Here is a 16,326-nt window from a genome sequence, read left to right on the forward strand (position 1 = left end):
ATAATCCTGAAATAAGAAAGGTGCACAAACACCTATAGAAAAACGAATTTCAATATTCTCCAAGGATTCATGCTTTGTTATTCTCTTGCCCACTCATTCTTGTCATAATCTTTTCAGCAGAAACATCATTGGATGAAAATTTGATAATAGCCAGGGATCCTCTCAGATTAACCAACTTAACCCTTTTCATTGTTTTCAAATCCAATGTTCGGACGAGAAGTCACCTTGAATTCCTCTTTCTTGAATTCCGATGTTCGGTAGAATCAAAAGGTTTTCAATTCATGGCAAATATCTTCAATTCATAAGAAACCGTAAGCAACCTGAGAGAGAGAATAGACTTCTTCCCACAGCTAGACCAGAGCTTTAAGATTGGATTCGGATACTGGTCACTCTCCTTGACACCGTTATCATCATCGTATATAAGTGAACGCAAGGGAGTATAAGCACCTAATTTAGGACAGGGAGAAACCAGGATTTGCGGTTGTTCTTCAGCTGAACAAGTAACATGCTTGATAGCAAAAGAAACGCTGTCAATTGGGTCAACCCAGAACTTGGAGACATTGCGGAACCGCTAGAGCGAATAACGGGGAGTCTCAGAAAGATTTCGTAGACGATCTCTCAAGGAATGCACGGACTTTGACATTTTGTGACTTCTATTATTCTTTGATCTGTAAAAACTATTCGAGTATCGTATATATTTGTGGGCAATTCCGAAGGTATTTGTATCAGACCTAGGAGACATATATGTGATCTCATAATTCTATTATGGTATACAACAATTATATTATTTTAATTATTTTCAGCAAGTATTTTAATTTTTGTCAATTATCTAAGTCCTTTCTATTATTATCGACGTACAAGTTTTTTTAGTCTAGTGGATTTATTCAATTATAGATAGTGTTAGATAGTCTTTCAATATTAAAAAAACCCTCTTTTATAGTTTCTTTTGAAATTATCTATCAAAATTTCTCTAATTATATCATAATAATCAATGTATTAAGTAGATGAAAGATATCCCCTCTGTCCAAGAGTCACAAATAAAAATCGGAAGGGCAAATTTAATAGAAAGAATGAATGCTGGGTTTATAAGGTGATAGTGAATACAGCGTCTTGGAAGATTCCGTATTGGAAAAATAAATAATCACAAGCGGTTTGCAGGAGGTTGAAGTGCATATGATCCTGCTGAGATCGTCTACTAACAAATCTTCCTGAGACTGCCTGTCAAAACACTTTTGATTTTCCATCGTGCCTCCAAGATCTGGCACATTGCTTCAGCAGCTCAACGACCAAATATTGTATTCTTCCAGTACTCTTGCCTGATTAAAGGTGGTAATCATCTGCATAAGACTGCATTCCCTTATATATGCCGGTAATTCATCAAAGAAAGTGCGTATTTGAATACAATATTAAGTGTTTTATATTAGTGAAACAGAACGCCATGTTCCCTGACAAAGTACAAGGGTGAAAATTTATTTATTTGGCTAATTTGGGATCAAGAACAATACACTGTAATTCTTGTAGGTAAAAACCATTTAAATAAAACCCTTACAGATGGGAAGTGAAATTTATGATTACACTGACTACAAACTTGTTCTCAGCTCTAGCGTTTTTTTCCAAAAGAAAAAGAGAAGAAGCTGCAGAACCAACACAATCAATGAGTACTCCTACTAATCTACGGCCTAAGATAAACCAAATCAGCTGTCTTGAGGAATTGGCACCTACGATCCTCCTCTGCTCCAATTATGTTGCCAAAGTGTCTGAGGGAAAGAATGTTCGCAGCGTAACTGTAGTTTCTTCTGTTATAATCCACTCTCTGTGGAACCTGCAGATTTAACACCTCTCTAGTTTTAAGGTCAAAAACAACTACAGGCAATTTCTGGCTACAATAAGCATCAAGAACAACCCCGGGACCCCAAGCTCCTACATACAAGCAGAATTCCTTGATAATGAGCTCACAGTTATGCGTTATTTTGTACTCTTTAACCCACTCTTTCCGATCATAATCTTTCATCATCCATATCTCAATGTCTTCGGGAGTCAGAATCACAATAGCCAAGCATCCCTTCAAATTAATCATCACGAACCTTTCGTGTTCATATGACAAAGAACCAAAGTCTGGAGTAGGGGTCCGCTTGAACTCCTCCTTTTTGAAGTCAAAAGATATTATCACACAGTTATCAACGCCTTTTCTTTGTCCAAAACTGAAGTGATCATCATCCGCCCAGTGCATGTCTCCATAAGCAGATACTCCGTTACTCATGTTGTCTAGATCCTCAGGGGGAACAGAGGAGATTTCACGCCATGAACTCGTGCCCAAAGTGTAAATTTCGCTTCTCTTTCCAAAAACTCGAACAATCTTATATGTACTGGTCGTACCATCAAATCCCATTGCATAAAAATCTAACCAACTGCCACCAGTTGTTGCTTGCGGTAGCTCTAAAACCTCCTTTCTAAGTGGATTGCATAGATAAGCTTTCCCAACTCCCCCACGAGTGTGAAAGCAAAATAAACCATAAGCAGAGTGACTAATGAAATTGCTTTCTTGAATATTGTTTGGAAGCTCTAAAATTGGATGCGCGCTTCTCTTAATGATATTGCCATCTTCTAGTGTTAGCAAGTGAAAGGGGAAAGGAGGCTTACTTGCAAAGGTTAATTGCAGAATTTGATTATCTTCATCTGCAGAGGCAGAAGCAGAAGCAGCAGCACTGCGCTTAATAGCAAAAGCAAGACTGTCGATTTTGTGGAGCCAAATCTTGGAGACACACCGGAACCGCATTAGAGATTTAGCGGGTAATTTTATAATAATTTCATCCACAATCTCATCAGGAATAGAGGGTCTTTCCCTGACCTTCATTCTCTTCTCTTCTTTTCTCCGGGGCCCCAATAACCAAAGAAGAAGAAATCAGAAAAATATTAAAGCCTTAATTATGAATATACGAGGAAAGCCGAAACAAATACGAAAACTTTTTAAAGAAGAAATCCTCAATTGACTTAAAGGAATAAAAGTATGACCTAATCCTAAATAAGAAAATTAATGTTGACCCAATTAAAGAATTACTAAAATCATTTGGACCCTAATTCAAAAAAGGCCACGGCTAGGCTACGTTGGACCAACTCTAACATAGAGCCAACAAATATAAAAGTGCGATGATAGCAACTCAATTAAAGAATGACAGCTCCTCTAAATTTTGATCGCACACCTACATTTGCTGGATCTACGTTGGAGTTGCTCAAATAGCCGAATTCAATAAATAATCCAACTAGAGAGAATCTATCTATGTTTCTAATTTAATGGCAATTGCGTGTATCTGGGTTGGATTTACCATGTCCATCATGAATCCATATTTTCGGCCCCCATAAACGTAAGGGGCCCAATTGGCAGTTTCTGTCAAGTCTTAATTCAAGGAACTTAATCAAGAAGTTTCCTTGTTACCTACTCTTGCTCGATTTTATACTCTTTTTGTATAAACTATCGGGTTGTAAATTCATATAATAGCGCCCTCGTGTATTATTTTATTATTATTCATTGATCAAAATTTGATGCTAATATTCTTAATTTTTTAATTTCCTTATGTGTTTTTCTGTATTTTGAATTGTTGTTCTATTTATAAAATTTTCTGTTTTATTTCTAAAAGTTTAATTATTTAGGTAATTTATGTCATAATTTTATTGTGCGACTCAGTTTTTTAATAGATATGTAAATAAACTGAGGATTGAGGTTTTTAAGAAGTCTAATTTAAAGAGAATGTACAACATTTAATCATGATGTAAAAGTAGATCTTGTAAACAACCATGAAGAATAAGCATCATAATTTCTTATGATGTTAGAAGTCAAATCCAACTGACCAATTCTTAACAACTTGTGTTCTAGTTTCATCATCTTATTTTAAAATTTTTAAAAATATATTCTTCAAAAGTCTGGAAGAGGACGAAAGACTTCAGCAACTCAACAATAATCATTGTCCTATTATTATCCGAATACAAGTTTCCACATGCACAAAATATATTTATGATCAGCTGAATTTTGACTTATTAGTCAACAAGTTACAACAATTTATTACTAATTGTTTCAACCCTTTTTTGCTCATCCTAGTGGTTGAAATATTAGCTAAGCAGCCCAAAAGTGGGCGAATTGGGTTTCTAAAAATTATAGAGTAATTAAAACAAAATTCAATACAAATATCTATATTAAGCAAATAAAAAATAAATAAATATCAACAATTTAAATGTAAAGAGAGAAGGAAAAGAGAATCGAACACGGGATTTTTATATGGTTCTGCAAACTTCGCCTACGTCCACGCCTCCAAGCTCACTGGGCTTAAGGATTCCACTAATCAAGCCTTATACCTTAAAGCTTCAAAATCTTTAGAATTGACTTCACGGGTGTTAATCAAACTTAACAACTAGAGGTTATCCCAAACCTCTTAATCCAAGTGTTTTCCACACTCTCAAACACTCAATTTGAAAATTACACAAAATTTTCTTCACACAATGTATGTGTTTACAAGTGAAAGCCCAAAGTGTGATTAGATGAAAGACTAATCAAGTTTTAAGTACAAAAGAGATTGAGTATGCAATGACAAGCTCAATGATAATTGTAGAATCACTGTAATTTGAATTTGATTGAGTCTTTTTATAGTTGGAGAAGAAAACTAGTTGTTGTTAACTTTCTGAGCATAATTGAATCGCCATTAATTGCTGTCAGATCATTATTTTGACCTTGTGCAAATTATTGTTACATTGAATTTTGAATAGTCAATTTACCATTAAATTTAAGTAACTAATCTGCTTGGAGTTGGCTTACATTTTAGGATTATTAGTTTGCCGTTTAATTCCAGAAACTTGCAAGAAATAATCGGCTACCTATTTGCGCTAAACGGTTCATCATTTTCAATTAAATTGCTCTTTGGAATTTATCAGTTAGCCATTTTCTAATAAATGATTCACTATTATCTTCCAGAATCAAAATTAAGTATTATCTTTATAAAATTGGTTTGCCGTATCAAGATTAACGGTTATTCAATTTTGTCATGATTCTTAAACATGCCAAAAAACATCATATGACTTTAAGAACTTAAAACAATTTTAATAACTCCAACATTTTTAACCTAGTTTGTTATCATCAAATGTGGGCTAGAGAGCATTAAACATTTACTTGATTAGGAGATGGTGACATAGTGCTCAGATCAGTTAGGAAGCTGTGTGTTTAAGGGAACTCGAAGGGACGTTGTGGGGCCCAAGGACATCAGGAAGCCATGGTACGCTTACAAGTTCCTCAAGGAGCTCTAGGGAGTAATTAGGACCACCTGAGGAGCTTCGGCAACTTTAAGGATGCTCTTGAAGGAGTATAAAATGTACACAAATGTAAATATAAAGGGCACAAGATTTATGTGGTTCAGCTTATGACCTTCGTCTATAAGGAGCGTCTCAATAATTCATCCATTATGTAAAATATGATATTATAAAAAGGTTCTTTATATGAAATGGCTTTCCTAATGCTTCTTCTCAGGTTCCTAAAAGGGAGATCTATATTGGCCTATGGAGATACTTCTTACGAGTGTCCTTATGTATGGAGGGTAAAGGGGACTGGCTACATTGTGTTGGCCATGGAGAAGCTCATAAGTAGCAATTGCCTCTTAGAAAGATGAGGATCGAGATAAAGAATGAGGAAGACGATCTCTTATGGAAATATGATAATAAAAGTGGGAACCCCCTATGGTGTATGATGTATGGTCCTGAGAGCTCTAAGAATGGAAGACATAAAATGATTTTGAGGAAATGTGATAGGTCAAAAACTTCCATTTCTTAAAGAGAAAGAAGAAAGAGAATAAGATAAAGAGTGGGCTCCAAAGTGAAGAATCTCTTTTAGCGGTTCAAGCTTGGTTTATATAGTAGTGCTGCTGAGGGCACCCTTAAGTCCCTTGGAATACATGGCATAACTTATTTGGCTATGACCCGCCTCATGTAGAGGCATTTCAATATATTCTTAATTTATTCAAATATTTGGAGTGTGTCTCTAAAAGACCTTTGACGTTCTTTTATTTTAGGATACCTAGGGGACTTATGAACCTTTTCAACATGGCAAGCTCCTGTTGGTCCCTCAAATTGTGTAGGGATAATGTATGGTTCATTCCCATGTGGTAGGCTCATATTAGTTCTTTATGCTAGGTAAGAATATCAGTTGCACAGGGATGCTCTGACAAGAGTTCACACATTTGTTCAGGAGATGCATACCATATATTTAAGAATTTTTCAGTGGAAGAATTTAGATCGCGCTGAAGTATACACTTTAGACACAAAATCACGGTGTCTAATCTCATCAATTTACTTATATTTCCTAAAAGAGCAAGGAGTATTGGCATATGAGGACATGGACTGGATGACTTATCGTTAATGAATGTTGTATAATGAATTTTGACTTCAAAGATGAGAAATTTAGGAGAACTATCTCCTTCGGATTTTGGACATAAGGAATATATCACATTGACTTATCTAAGGGAAAATTAGATTATATGGAAAATCTAGCTCTATGGGGCAATTATTGGCAAAATTCTTTTGTTCAACTGAGTGATTTATATTTCTTTTTAACCTGAAGACAAATTGCATGGAGCTAGAATTTTTTTATTGTATGGCAAAATTTTCTGACATGAAAAGATTCAGAAATGCAAATGGCAGGTTCGGAAAATTTAGGTCCAACTTTCTTAAGACAGCTCACTTGTGTTATGCCTCCCTTTAGAATAAAGACTAGAATTTATGTTATGATGCTAGACTGGAGTCATTCCATTTTTCAGTTTCTCAAAAAAAAGCGTTTTCTCCTTAACTATATGTTTTATAACATTTCTTATCAGTAGCTTGTCTCTTAATTATTTAATTACACATTCTTTGGTATGTTTGAATTCATTTCCAATTTTGTTTTCTTTCATATGAATTTTCTTCAAATAATAGGAGTTTGATGAATATCAGAAGAGGTTGATGGTCATCTTATAAGATGAAGAAAATATTATTCTTTTTTTTTGGAAAATTATTTAAAGAGAAAAATAGAAGCATAAAATTAAGAACAAGAGTCTTGAGAAACAACAATCACTAATAGAAAAATGGCCTTCAATGATACTAAAATAACATAAGTGGTATGTGTTTGGGTATTAAAGATGCACTAGTTGGACATGTCCCCATTCCTAGTCGGGGATGAATCTCCTCGGCTAGATGATGTAAGCAGATTCCTGGTGGTGTATTCTCCATGGAGCACGTGATGACCAACCAGAAACGCGTACCGACCAGAAACTTGTCATCCAAAGAGAGGGCACGATCTCACGACAGTGCGACAGTTTCGCCACACCTTAAACTGCTGGGGAGAACATGATGCCCCATGTTTACCCACGTTGATTGTTGAGACCCATAATGACCCTTGATCGCTCGAGTATGACTGGGCGTAAGAAATTTTCTAGGGACACGAAGTGATCGCCTATAAAATCTGGGAAAATCGATTGAAAAGAAGAGACACAAAAAAACAAAGAGGGAGAAATTCTGCCAAATTGGCATCAACATTTAACTTCATAAAAGCCTCTAAGGCACCTTTCTTTGATTAAATTGCTGTTAGTTTGCACAACCCTAAATTATATAATTTTTCCGAAAACCCCGTATACTGACTTAAGTATCGGAGGGTTTTTGGCGAAAAAACCACCGGCGCCTCTGATTTATTTCTGTAAGTGCAGGTCAGGAAGGACGAAGAAAATCACCGGCGCCTCTGATTTATTTCTGTAAGTGCAGGTCATGAAGGACGAAGAAAATCACCGGCGCCTCTGATTTATTTCTGTGAGCGCAGGTCAAGAAGGAGGAAGAATGGTGATTTGAGTTTCAGGAGTTTGTGTAATTGCAGAAGCTTGTGGAGTGCAGTGTTTTCATCGTAGTCAGTACAATCGTTGGTGAGCCAATCTGGTCGGGCAAAGGTTGACCAGATTTCAGCATCAACATTTTGGCGCCATCTGTGGGGATTCGAATAAAAAGCTATCATTGAGAGAATAACCATTAATGGAACAGTAAAAGAGCAGTTATGGATGTGATAAGGGGTGGCGCCCTAGGGGGCGATAATGAAACCAATGAGGCAATCACCCTCCAGGAAATAGCAAATGAGGCCAGAGAGAAACTAATGCAAGAGCGAATGGAGAGAATAAAAAACCAAATGGAAACCCTTACTGCAATACTGCACGAGATGAGGAATGAGTGGAAAAGAGACTATGACACTGTCGTAACAGGAGGTGAAGCAGCTGCGGAACCCAGTCATCGAAGGCATAGGAACGAGGAAATTCATTTACTGGGGGGACTATCTAAAAGGGTATATATATATAGAGATGCGGTTCGGATTCTGGGAGAGCATGGAAATAAAGAGATGGACCAATCCTGTAGCGGGCGAGTCTTGGGAAGCGATAGCCTAGAAGCGAACGCTCAGGAGAACGATTTTAGACAGCGGTTGCATACTATTGAACATGAGCGCGACTAGGTTGCTGCGCGCGATCCTAGTCAAGCTTTGGAATTTGAGGGAGAAGTGCGGCGGCTGGCATAGATAATAGATTAAATGCAGGATAGGAGAATATCCCCTAGTTGGAGGATAATGTTAGACGACGAATCTCTTCTCTCGGTGGAAATCATGGGAACAATAATACCGAGGGATTTTCGTTTTTCAGACCTCAAATATTCTAGGAGAAGTGACCCGTTGGTGCATATTAAACGTTTCAATGATATGATGGAGGGGTTAACACCAGCACAAAGGTGTAGGGTATTTCCATTGACGTTGGAGGGACGAACCCGAGAATGGTATCGCAAGTTGCCGCGTGGAAGCATAAAGGGCTATGAGCAAATGTGCCAAGAGTTGGCCGAACAGTTCCTCCTAGCGGTAGCCCCAGAAGACGATTTAATAGGGATGAAATAAGAGGAACACAAATCTCTTCGAGATTTTGTGAAGAGATATCATCGGGTCATACTTGACTTGAGGGTCTTCAATCATCGCCAGGCATTGAAAGGATTAAAAGAAGGGGTGAGAATAGGTTGATTGTGGTACAACCTAAGGAACCCCATTATTCAGAGTTATTTAACGGGGTATGAGCAGACGAATAGGGATATAGAAATCGAGGAGGAGAAAGTGGCGAAAATAAAGAGTGAACAGTTGGAAGAGCTGAGGCGAAAGGAGAAGAAAGTACCAGGTATGAGCGTGTCAAGGAAGCGAACCAGAGAATCATCAGCAGGTGGGGGAGCATTAGCTCGGACTCGTCCCTACCAGATGGCTTAAAGACCGCAACCGTTCCAGCACGGTCGAGCTCAGCATCAAAGCTCCCCATCCTTATCACAACACTCTGAGGACATTGAATGTAGTTAACCCTAGGGTTGGCCGACCAAACCAGCCACCCCTAATGCCAACCCATGGCGATTTTTATGACAGCTGAGCAGTCCAACTGATTGACCAGAACCCAGCGTACAAGTAGTACACCCCATTGAAGGTTTATATGGAAGAGCTATATGAAAGGATTGAAAGGTGAGGCCTACTGTACCCCCTATCTCAGTAACCAAACCTGTTCATAAACGAGATGAAGGCCGATTTTGCAAGTTTCACGACACTCATGGGCTGATGGGCATACTATCAGCCAGTTCCACGATCTGAAAAACCAAGTTGAAGATCTGGTAAGTATGTCGACGATGTGTTTCCTGTTATGGATTCACAATACACATTGGGAGCTGAAACTAAGAGAGACCTGGAGCGTGAATAGCCAACTATCAGGGTAATAGCAGAAGGGCCAACACTGGCTAGTGATTCGAATAAAGCAAGAAAGAATTATGGAAGATATGCTCTAACCAGCAAATAGGTGTTTTTCAATTTTTCGATAGCCAAGATGGCGAAGGTGAGACAAGTTCCCATCATGTGGACAGATGATGATGAAGAGGGCGTCTTATACCCCCACGAGGACACACTAGTAATCAAGGCGAGTGTGGTGGATAAAGAGTTCCAACGGATACTGGTGGACACAAGCGGCTTAGTCGACATACTCTTTAAATCAACCTTGAATGAAATGGGAATTGCAGACCTGAAATTGGAACGCACGAACACATCCCTAAAAGGATTTGGAGGATGACAGTTTACTCCCATGGGGATTATTGAGCTGCCGATTACTATAAGCTCAAGGCCGTCTAAAAAGACGGTGATGTTGGATTTTATTGTTGTAGAAGAAAAAAGCCTCTACCAGATAATACTTAGGCGACCATTCATGAGGGTAAGCCAATGCGTCATATCCACATATTACCTAGCGTTGAAGTATAGAGTGAACGGGGTGGTAGGCATGGTGAAAAGTGACTAAAGAATGGCAAGGAGTTGTTATGCTACAGCTGCCAAGGAGACCTTACAAGTTACCGCTCTCGATAGCCGATGGGATTCCAGGAATGGTCGCCAGGAGCCAGCTGAGACTTTGGAGGAGGTGGTGGTGAACCAAGATGATCTGAGCAGAACAATAAAGATCGGATTCAGCTTGAGCCAGGCAATAAGGGACGGGCTGGTAAAGTGCTTACAGTCTCATGCAGATATATTTGTCTGGTCACATGAAGACATGCCAGGAATTGATCCCGGGATCACTTGCCATAAGTTAGCAATAAAAAAAGGAGCTAGGCCGGTGAGACTGAAAAGGAGGTGTTTTAACCAAGAGATGTACGAGACCATAAATGTCGAGGTGGAAAAATTGTTACGAGCAGGTTTCATTAGGGAAGCCATATATCCGGAGTGGATTTCTAATGTGGTACTGGTAAAGAAGACAAACAGAAAGTGGAGGATGTACTTGAATTTTACGGACCTCAATAAGGCATGCCTAAAAGATGGTTTCCCTTTGCCAAAGATAGATCAACTGGTTGACTCAACGGCTGGCCACAGCCTGCTCAGTTTTATGGATGTATTTTTTGGATACAACCAAATACCCATAGAGAAGCAGGATGAGGAGAGCACGATATTTATCACCAACATAGGTTTATTTTGTTACAGGGTGATGCCATTCAGTTTAAAGATGTAGGAGCCACTTACCAGAGATTGGTAAATAAAATCTTTAAACTATTGATCAGACGCACAATGAAGGTGTACATGGATGACATGATTACAAAGTCCAAGAACTTAGCAGATCATGTGCAGCATTTAAAAGAAACCTTTGAGATGTTGAGGAAGTATAGAATGAAACTTAATCCCGAGAAGTGTGCATTTGGGGTTTGCTCGGGTAAGTTCTTAGGATTCCTGGTGAGCCACCAAGGAATTGAGGCCAACCCAGAGAAAATACGGGCAGTAGTAAAGATGAAGTCTCCTCGAACAATCAAGGAGGTGTAGAGCCTCACGGGGAAGCTGGCAGCCTTAAACCGATTCATTTCAAGGGCCACGGATAACTGCCACCATTTCTTCCAAATTATGAGGAATGGAAGAAAAATGGAGTGGAAAATAGAATGTGAGGAGACGTTCAGGCAGCTGAAGGAATATCGCGCTCGTGCCCCATTATTATTAACTCCAAGGGAGGGCAATGAGTTATACTTGTATTTGGCTGTCTCTAAGTGGATTACCAGTTCGGCGTTGGTCAGAGAGGATGAAGGAAATCAACATCCACTTTACTACACCAGCAAAGCCTTGGTGGACGCGGAGACTAGATATCCCGCGATGGAAAAATGGGCACTGGCCTTAATAACAGCAATGCGTAAACTCATACCATACTTCTAAGCGCACCTAGTAATAGTAATAACGGATCAACCTCTTTGAAAAACACTCTTGAAACTGGATGCATTCGATGGCTTAGTTAAATGGTTAGTGGAACTGAGCGAGTTTGACATAACCTATCGACCTCGAAGAGCCATCAAATCACAAGCCTTGGCCGACTTTGTGGCAAAGTGCACAGAGCTTGATGAAGGGGTTTATGAGGGACGACCAGCCGAAAAAGAAAGGCCAGAAGGAGTGTGGTTGATAATGGTTTGATGGGTCACACGGTGAGCAAGAATCTGGAGCAGGGGTGGTGATACAGAGTCCAGAGGGTGCCGAGATCTCCTACGTAGTGAAGTTTGAGTTTTAACTCATGAATAACCAGGCGGAGTACGAAGCCTTCATTACTGGGCTTAGGCTGGCGCATGCATTACGAGCAGAAAGGGTCGAGATTCGAGCAGACTCTCAGCTCGTCTGTAATCAACTTAATGAGAATTTTCAGGCAAGAGGTGAAAAGATTGAGCTTTATTTGAAGAAGGCAAAACAGATGATTGGGCTATTCCGAGAGGTTGAAGTAAAGCAGATAGCCAGGATAGAAAACTATCGAGCAGATATGCTAGTCAGGATGGCTGCAGCTGCAGATCCAAAGTTGCCCAAGTCAATCCCACTGGAAGTGAGAACTTCGTCAAGCATTGAGGCAAAAGCAGAAGTAATGGGGGTGGACACTGAAAGATCCTGCATAAATCTGATTCTCTAATATATCTGTGATGGCACCTTACCAGTGGACAGAAAGCAAGCAAGGAGGTTGAAATGTTGAGCAGCTAGAGATACGTTGCTCGATGGGGTACTTTACTACTGGGGGTTCACCTTACCCTCCTGAAATGCTTAGATGACAAGGAAGCAAATTATGTGCTACGGAAACTACATGAGGGAATATATGGCAATCATTCGGGAGCAAGGATTTTGGCGTTCAAGGCACTGCGATAGGGATATTTTGGCCAACCATGCACCAAAATGCAAATGAGATGCCATAAATTACAAAGTCTGCCAAAGTTTCTAAGATGTCTTTGCTCAGCTTCTAGAAAAGCTGACTGTTATGTCATCTCCTTGGCCTTTTACACAATGGGGGATCGACCTAATTGGTCTCTTGCCCAAAGGACAATGAGCCGCCACGTATGCAATCGTGGCTATAGACTACTTCACGAAGTGGGTAGAAGTTGACGCTCTAAGCTAGATCACGGAGAAGAAGACGACCGATTTCATTTGGAAGAACATCATTTGAAAATACAGAATCCACTGCGCAATCATAACAGATAATGGAAGACAATTTGACAACCATAATTTCATAGAGTTTTGCCAAAATTTGAGTGTTGAATTGAAGTTGTGCTCTCCAGTATATCCCCAGGCAAAAGGACAGGTAAAGGCAGCCAACAAATTCATAGAGAGAAAGGCCTACCGGACAACACACAAAACCGCAACTGGAGAAACCCCATTCGCCTTAGCCTTTGGTCATGAGGCCGTGGTCCTAACAGATATCGAAGTGGGAACACATCGAACATAATATTTCAGTGAGGAGCAGAATGACGAGCAAATATGTATAAACCTAGATCTGCTGGAGGAGAAAAGAGAAAAAGCCTTGCAGAAGGTAGCTCGGTGTCAGTAGAGGATAATGGGCTACTATAACCAAAATGTGCGCATAAGGCAATTCTGAGCCGGGGATTGGGTGCTCAGAAAGGAGAATCAGAACACGCGATATCCAAACCAGGGCGTTTTTGGCCCGAACTGGGAAGGCCCGTACAGGGTAATACTAACAACTGGCCCGGGAGCCTATAAGCTGGCCTACCCATATGGATGGGAGGTGAAGAGATCATGGAACGCCGAACACTTGAAGAAATATTTCCAGTAAGCAAAGTACTTTGTGAAAATTTTCTCGTTAAGTTATCCTTGCTAGATGTAGTAAGGAGTTGTTGCATGTGTATGTGTTCTATTCATTTTAACCCGCCAAATGTTCAATAGAGATGAATTATGTTAACAGATGTCTTGTTAAAACGATTTTAAGGTAAAAGAGTTGCCTAAACCTGCTCAGTCACTTGAGGACGAGCAGGCAAATTTTCAAATTCCATTAAGGCTAAAGAGTTGCCTAATCCTGCTGAGTCGCTTGAGGACGAGCAGACAAAATCAACAAATTTTGTTAAGGCAAAGATGTGTCTATTCCTGCTCAGTCGCTTGAGGACGAGAGGCAAAATCAACAAATTTCGTTAAGGCAAAGATGTGCCCATTCCTGCTCATTCGCTTGAGGACGAGTAGGCAAAATCAACAAATTTAGTTAAAGCCAAGATGTGCATATTCCTAGTCAGTCACTTGAGGACGAGCAGACAAAATCTATAAATTTTGTTAAGGCAAAGAGGTGTCTATTCCTGCTCAATCACTTGAGGACAAGTAGGCAAAATTTATAAATTTCATTAAGGCAAAAAGGTGTCTAATCATGCTCAGTCGCTTGAAGACGAGCAAGCAAAATTTACAAATTACTTTAAGGCAAAAATTTGCCCAAACCCACTCAGTCGTCTGAGGACGGGTAAATAAAATCCTAAAACCTACTTTATGGTTATACCACGAGCTGACAGAAGCTCAGGGAAAATTTCTAAGGCAATCCATAAGGAAAAGACTAGCAGGGAAACAATTAGAAAGCATCAAAAGTTTATAAAGTTCCAACGTTTGTAACCAAGCAGAAAGTTTATGATTTACATAGAGATTAAAGTTTATAGGTCCTGAGTAGAAGGTTCAATAACTTCAACGGAATGGGGATATACAATCTCAGGCAAAGAAAGACCAACGACTTTTAAGGGAGCAACCTCCTGACCTGCGCCTAAAGCTTAGTCCCTCTGCCTCCTTCTCCTGCTCCCCACTCGAATGAGCCTCTTCTTGGCCCTTGTCCCTCTGACCCTGCTCAGCCATATACTCCTGCACGCCTGCCTCCAGCTTGTTCATGTTCAGCTCTGGATATTCTTTCTTGAGCACGAACATGATGTATTTATAGCAAAAAGCAAGCCATAATCATACTTCGCGTCCAGTCGGTCGACCACATCAGCGGACTTACCCTTTAACTCAGCTACCAACATGTCCAAGGACTTGATTTGTTCTTTGTATGTCATCTTCTGAGTGTCTTGTTCGCTTTGAGTAGCCTCGAGATTAGACTTTAGGTCAGCCAACTCATTCTCAAGCTGAGAAGACTTGGACTCAGCAGAGCAACTTTCTCTTCTAGGTCCATGACCTGCCTGTGCAGCTTGAGCATCTTCTCCTTAGAGCGGTCAGCAGATTCAACATTTTTCCTTAAGTCCTGAATCTCCGCCTATTGCTTCCTCTCATGAGGCACGGTCCTGAGCTTGTAGCAAACGTAAAAGCAACCCTTTGGAGGAAGCCTCCCAGCTCGCCAAGATTCATGCTCTCAACATCTTTTACCAGTTTGGGCCCCACTGATTTGGTGTGTTCCCTCTAGTATGAGGCCAAATGATCACCTCGGTCACGAGGCAGGGGCGATGAAGTTTGATATCTGGATTGAGCGCTGCCCCCAGGACTCTTTTCGCAAAGTTTCTCTCTGCTATTCTTTCGGGTCGAATGAGGGGGCAAAGCAGGAGCAGGGGTTTTGGAATGACCAGTATTGCTTTTCTTCTGTGGAGAGGGAGCGTTGTTAGATTCGCCCGACGCCCGAGTACGTTTCCTTGACATGGCGCTGAGGATCTTATTATCCATCCCAGCAGTTACGTCAACTAGACGGGATTCGACGAAACTTGTTGGCGATAAGAGATCCTGGCAGTTGGAGGCATTAACTAGAGTAGTTTCGATTTCGACCTTGAGCAGCGGCTCGTTGTCGAGTTTGCTGACCAGGCCCCACGAGTCTAAAAACATAGACAAGGTTAAAGGAACAGATAAGTGACGACTAGAGACGTGAAGCATAAAGAAAAATAAACGACCTGGGGTGACAAAACGCGTGGGAAAGTGAATATCACCACTAAGCGACTGAATTGCTGGGCACCAGTTTCCCCCAACAAAGAAGAATTTGTTCTTCTAATTTTTACATGAGGAGGCAAATACCAGTCCGCCTCTTTTGGATTGCTCCTCAGTTGATACAACTTTTTTATTTCTAAAAGGGAGGGTTCCCCGAGCTGACACATTTCCCACAACACGAACAAGCTCGAGAATACCCTTCACCCATTCGGATGAAGCTGACCAGGAGCCAAATGCATGCCACCCAAAATCTGGACAAAATAAGGTTGAAGGGGCAATCTAGCTCCTAATTTGAAGCTCTCCAAATGCAAAGTTACATAGCCTCTAGGAGGTCGACTGGGAACATCACATTTCTCGGGGATGGTAAGGAGAACGTCGTTAGGGATTTTATAAAGGGTTCTCAGTTTAAGTAGGTCAGTATGGGTGGTGGCACACTTGAGGTAATCAATGGGGTAGGAATCGGCTTCCATCCTATGACCGATATTTCTTTTCTTGGCTAGTTGGCTTGGCTCGGACCTACTCTCTTCATTGCCACCCTCTTCTCCAGGGATTTCAGCCCCGTCAGAACAACGATTCTCACCAGAACCCGATGCTTGCCCACCGCGGTTCCCACTGGG

General features: G+C 40.4%; 2 protein-coding genes across 2 annotated transcripts; both read right to left on the bottom strand.

The window, feature by feature from the left end:
• Positions 1-998: 998 nt before the first annotated feature.
• LOC102625483 (putative F-box protein At3g52320) lies at positions 999-2,996 on the bottom strand. The gene has a single exon (XM_006487004.4). It carries the CDS (start codon positions 2,852-2,854, stop codon positions 1,673-1,675), a length of 1,182 nt encoding a protein of 393 aa, XP_006487067.2. The 5' UTR covers positions 2,855-2,996; the 3' UTR covers positions 999-1,672.
• Positions 2,997-14,518: 11,522 nt separating this feature from the next.
• Positions 14,519-16,179, bottom strand: LOC127899109 (uncharacterized). Its single transcript, XM_052432076.1, has 4 exons — positions 15,933-16,179; positions 15,220-15,600; positions 14,802-15,002; positions 14,519-14,709 (listed from the first exon to the last, which is right to left on the bottom strand). The coding sequence occupies exons 1-4, from the start codon at positions 16,177-16,179 to the stop codon at positions 14,519-14,521; spliced, it is 1,020 nt and encodes a 339-aa protein (XP_052288036.1).
• Between the last annotated feature and the right edge of the window lie 147 nt (positions 16,180-16,326).

This window comes from Citrus sinensis, chromosome 8 (genome assembly GCF_022201045.2).
Source record: "Citrus sinensis cultivar Valencia sweet orange chromosome 8, DVS_A1.0, whole genome shotgun sequence".
NCBI lineage: Eukaryota > Viridiplantae > Streptophyta > Magnoliopsida > Sapindales > Rutaceae > Citrus > Citrus sinensis.

Bases quoted from the DNA above. Each gene is read 5' to 3' on its own strand.
- LOC102625483 (XM_006487004.4), bottom strand. From the start codon at position 2,854: ATGAAGGTCAGGGAAAGACCCTCTATTCCTGATGAGATTGTGGATGAA.
- LOC127899109 (XM_052432076.1), bottom strand. From the start codon at position 16,179: ATGGAAGCCGATTCCTACCCCATTGATTACCTCAAGTGTGCCACCACC. The intron at 15,003-15,219 runs GTGATCATTTGG...GACCGCTCTAAG, and splicing joins GCCCCTGCCTCGTGACCGAG to GAGAAGATGCTCAAGCTGCA. The intron at 14,710-14,801 runs GTAAGTCCGCTG...TGCTCAAGAAAG, and splicing joins GTTGGTAGCTGAGTTAAAGG to AATATCCAGAGCTGAACATG.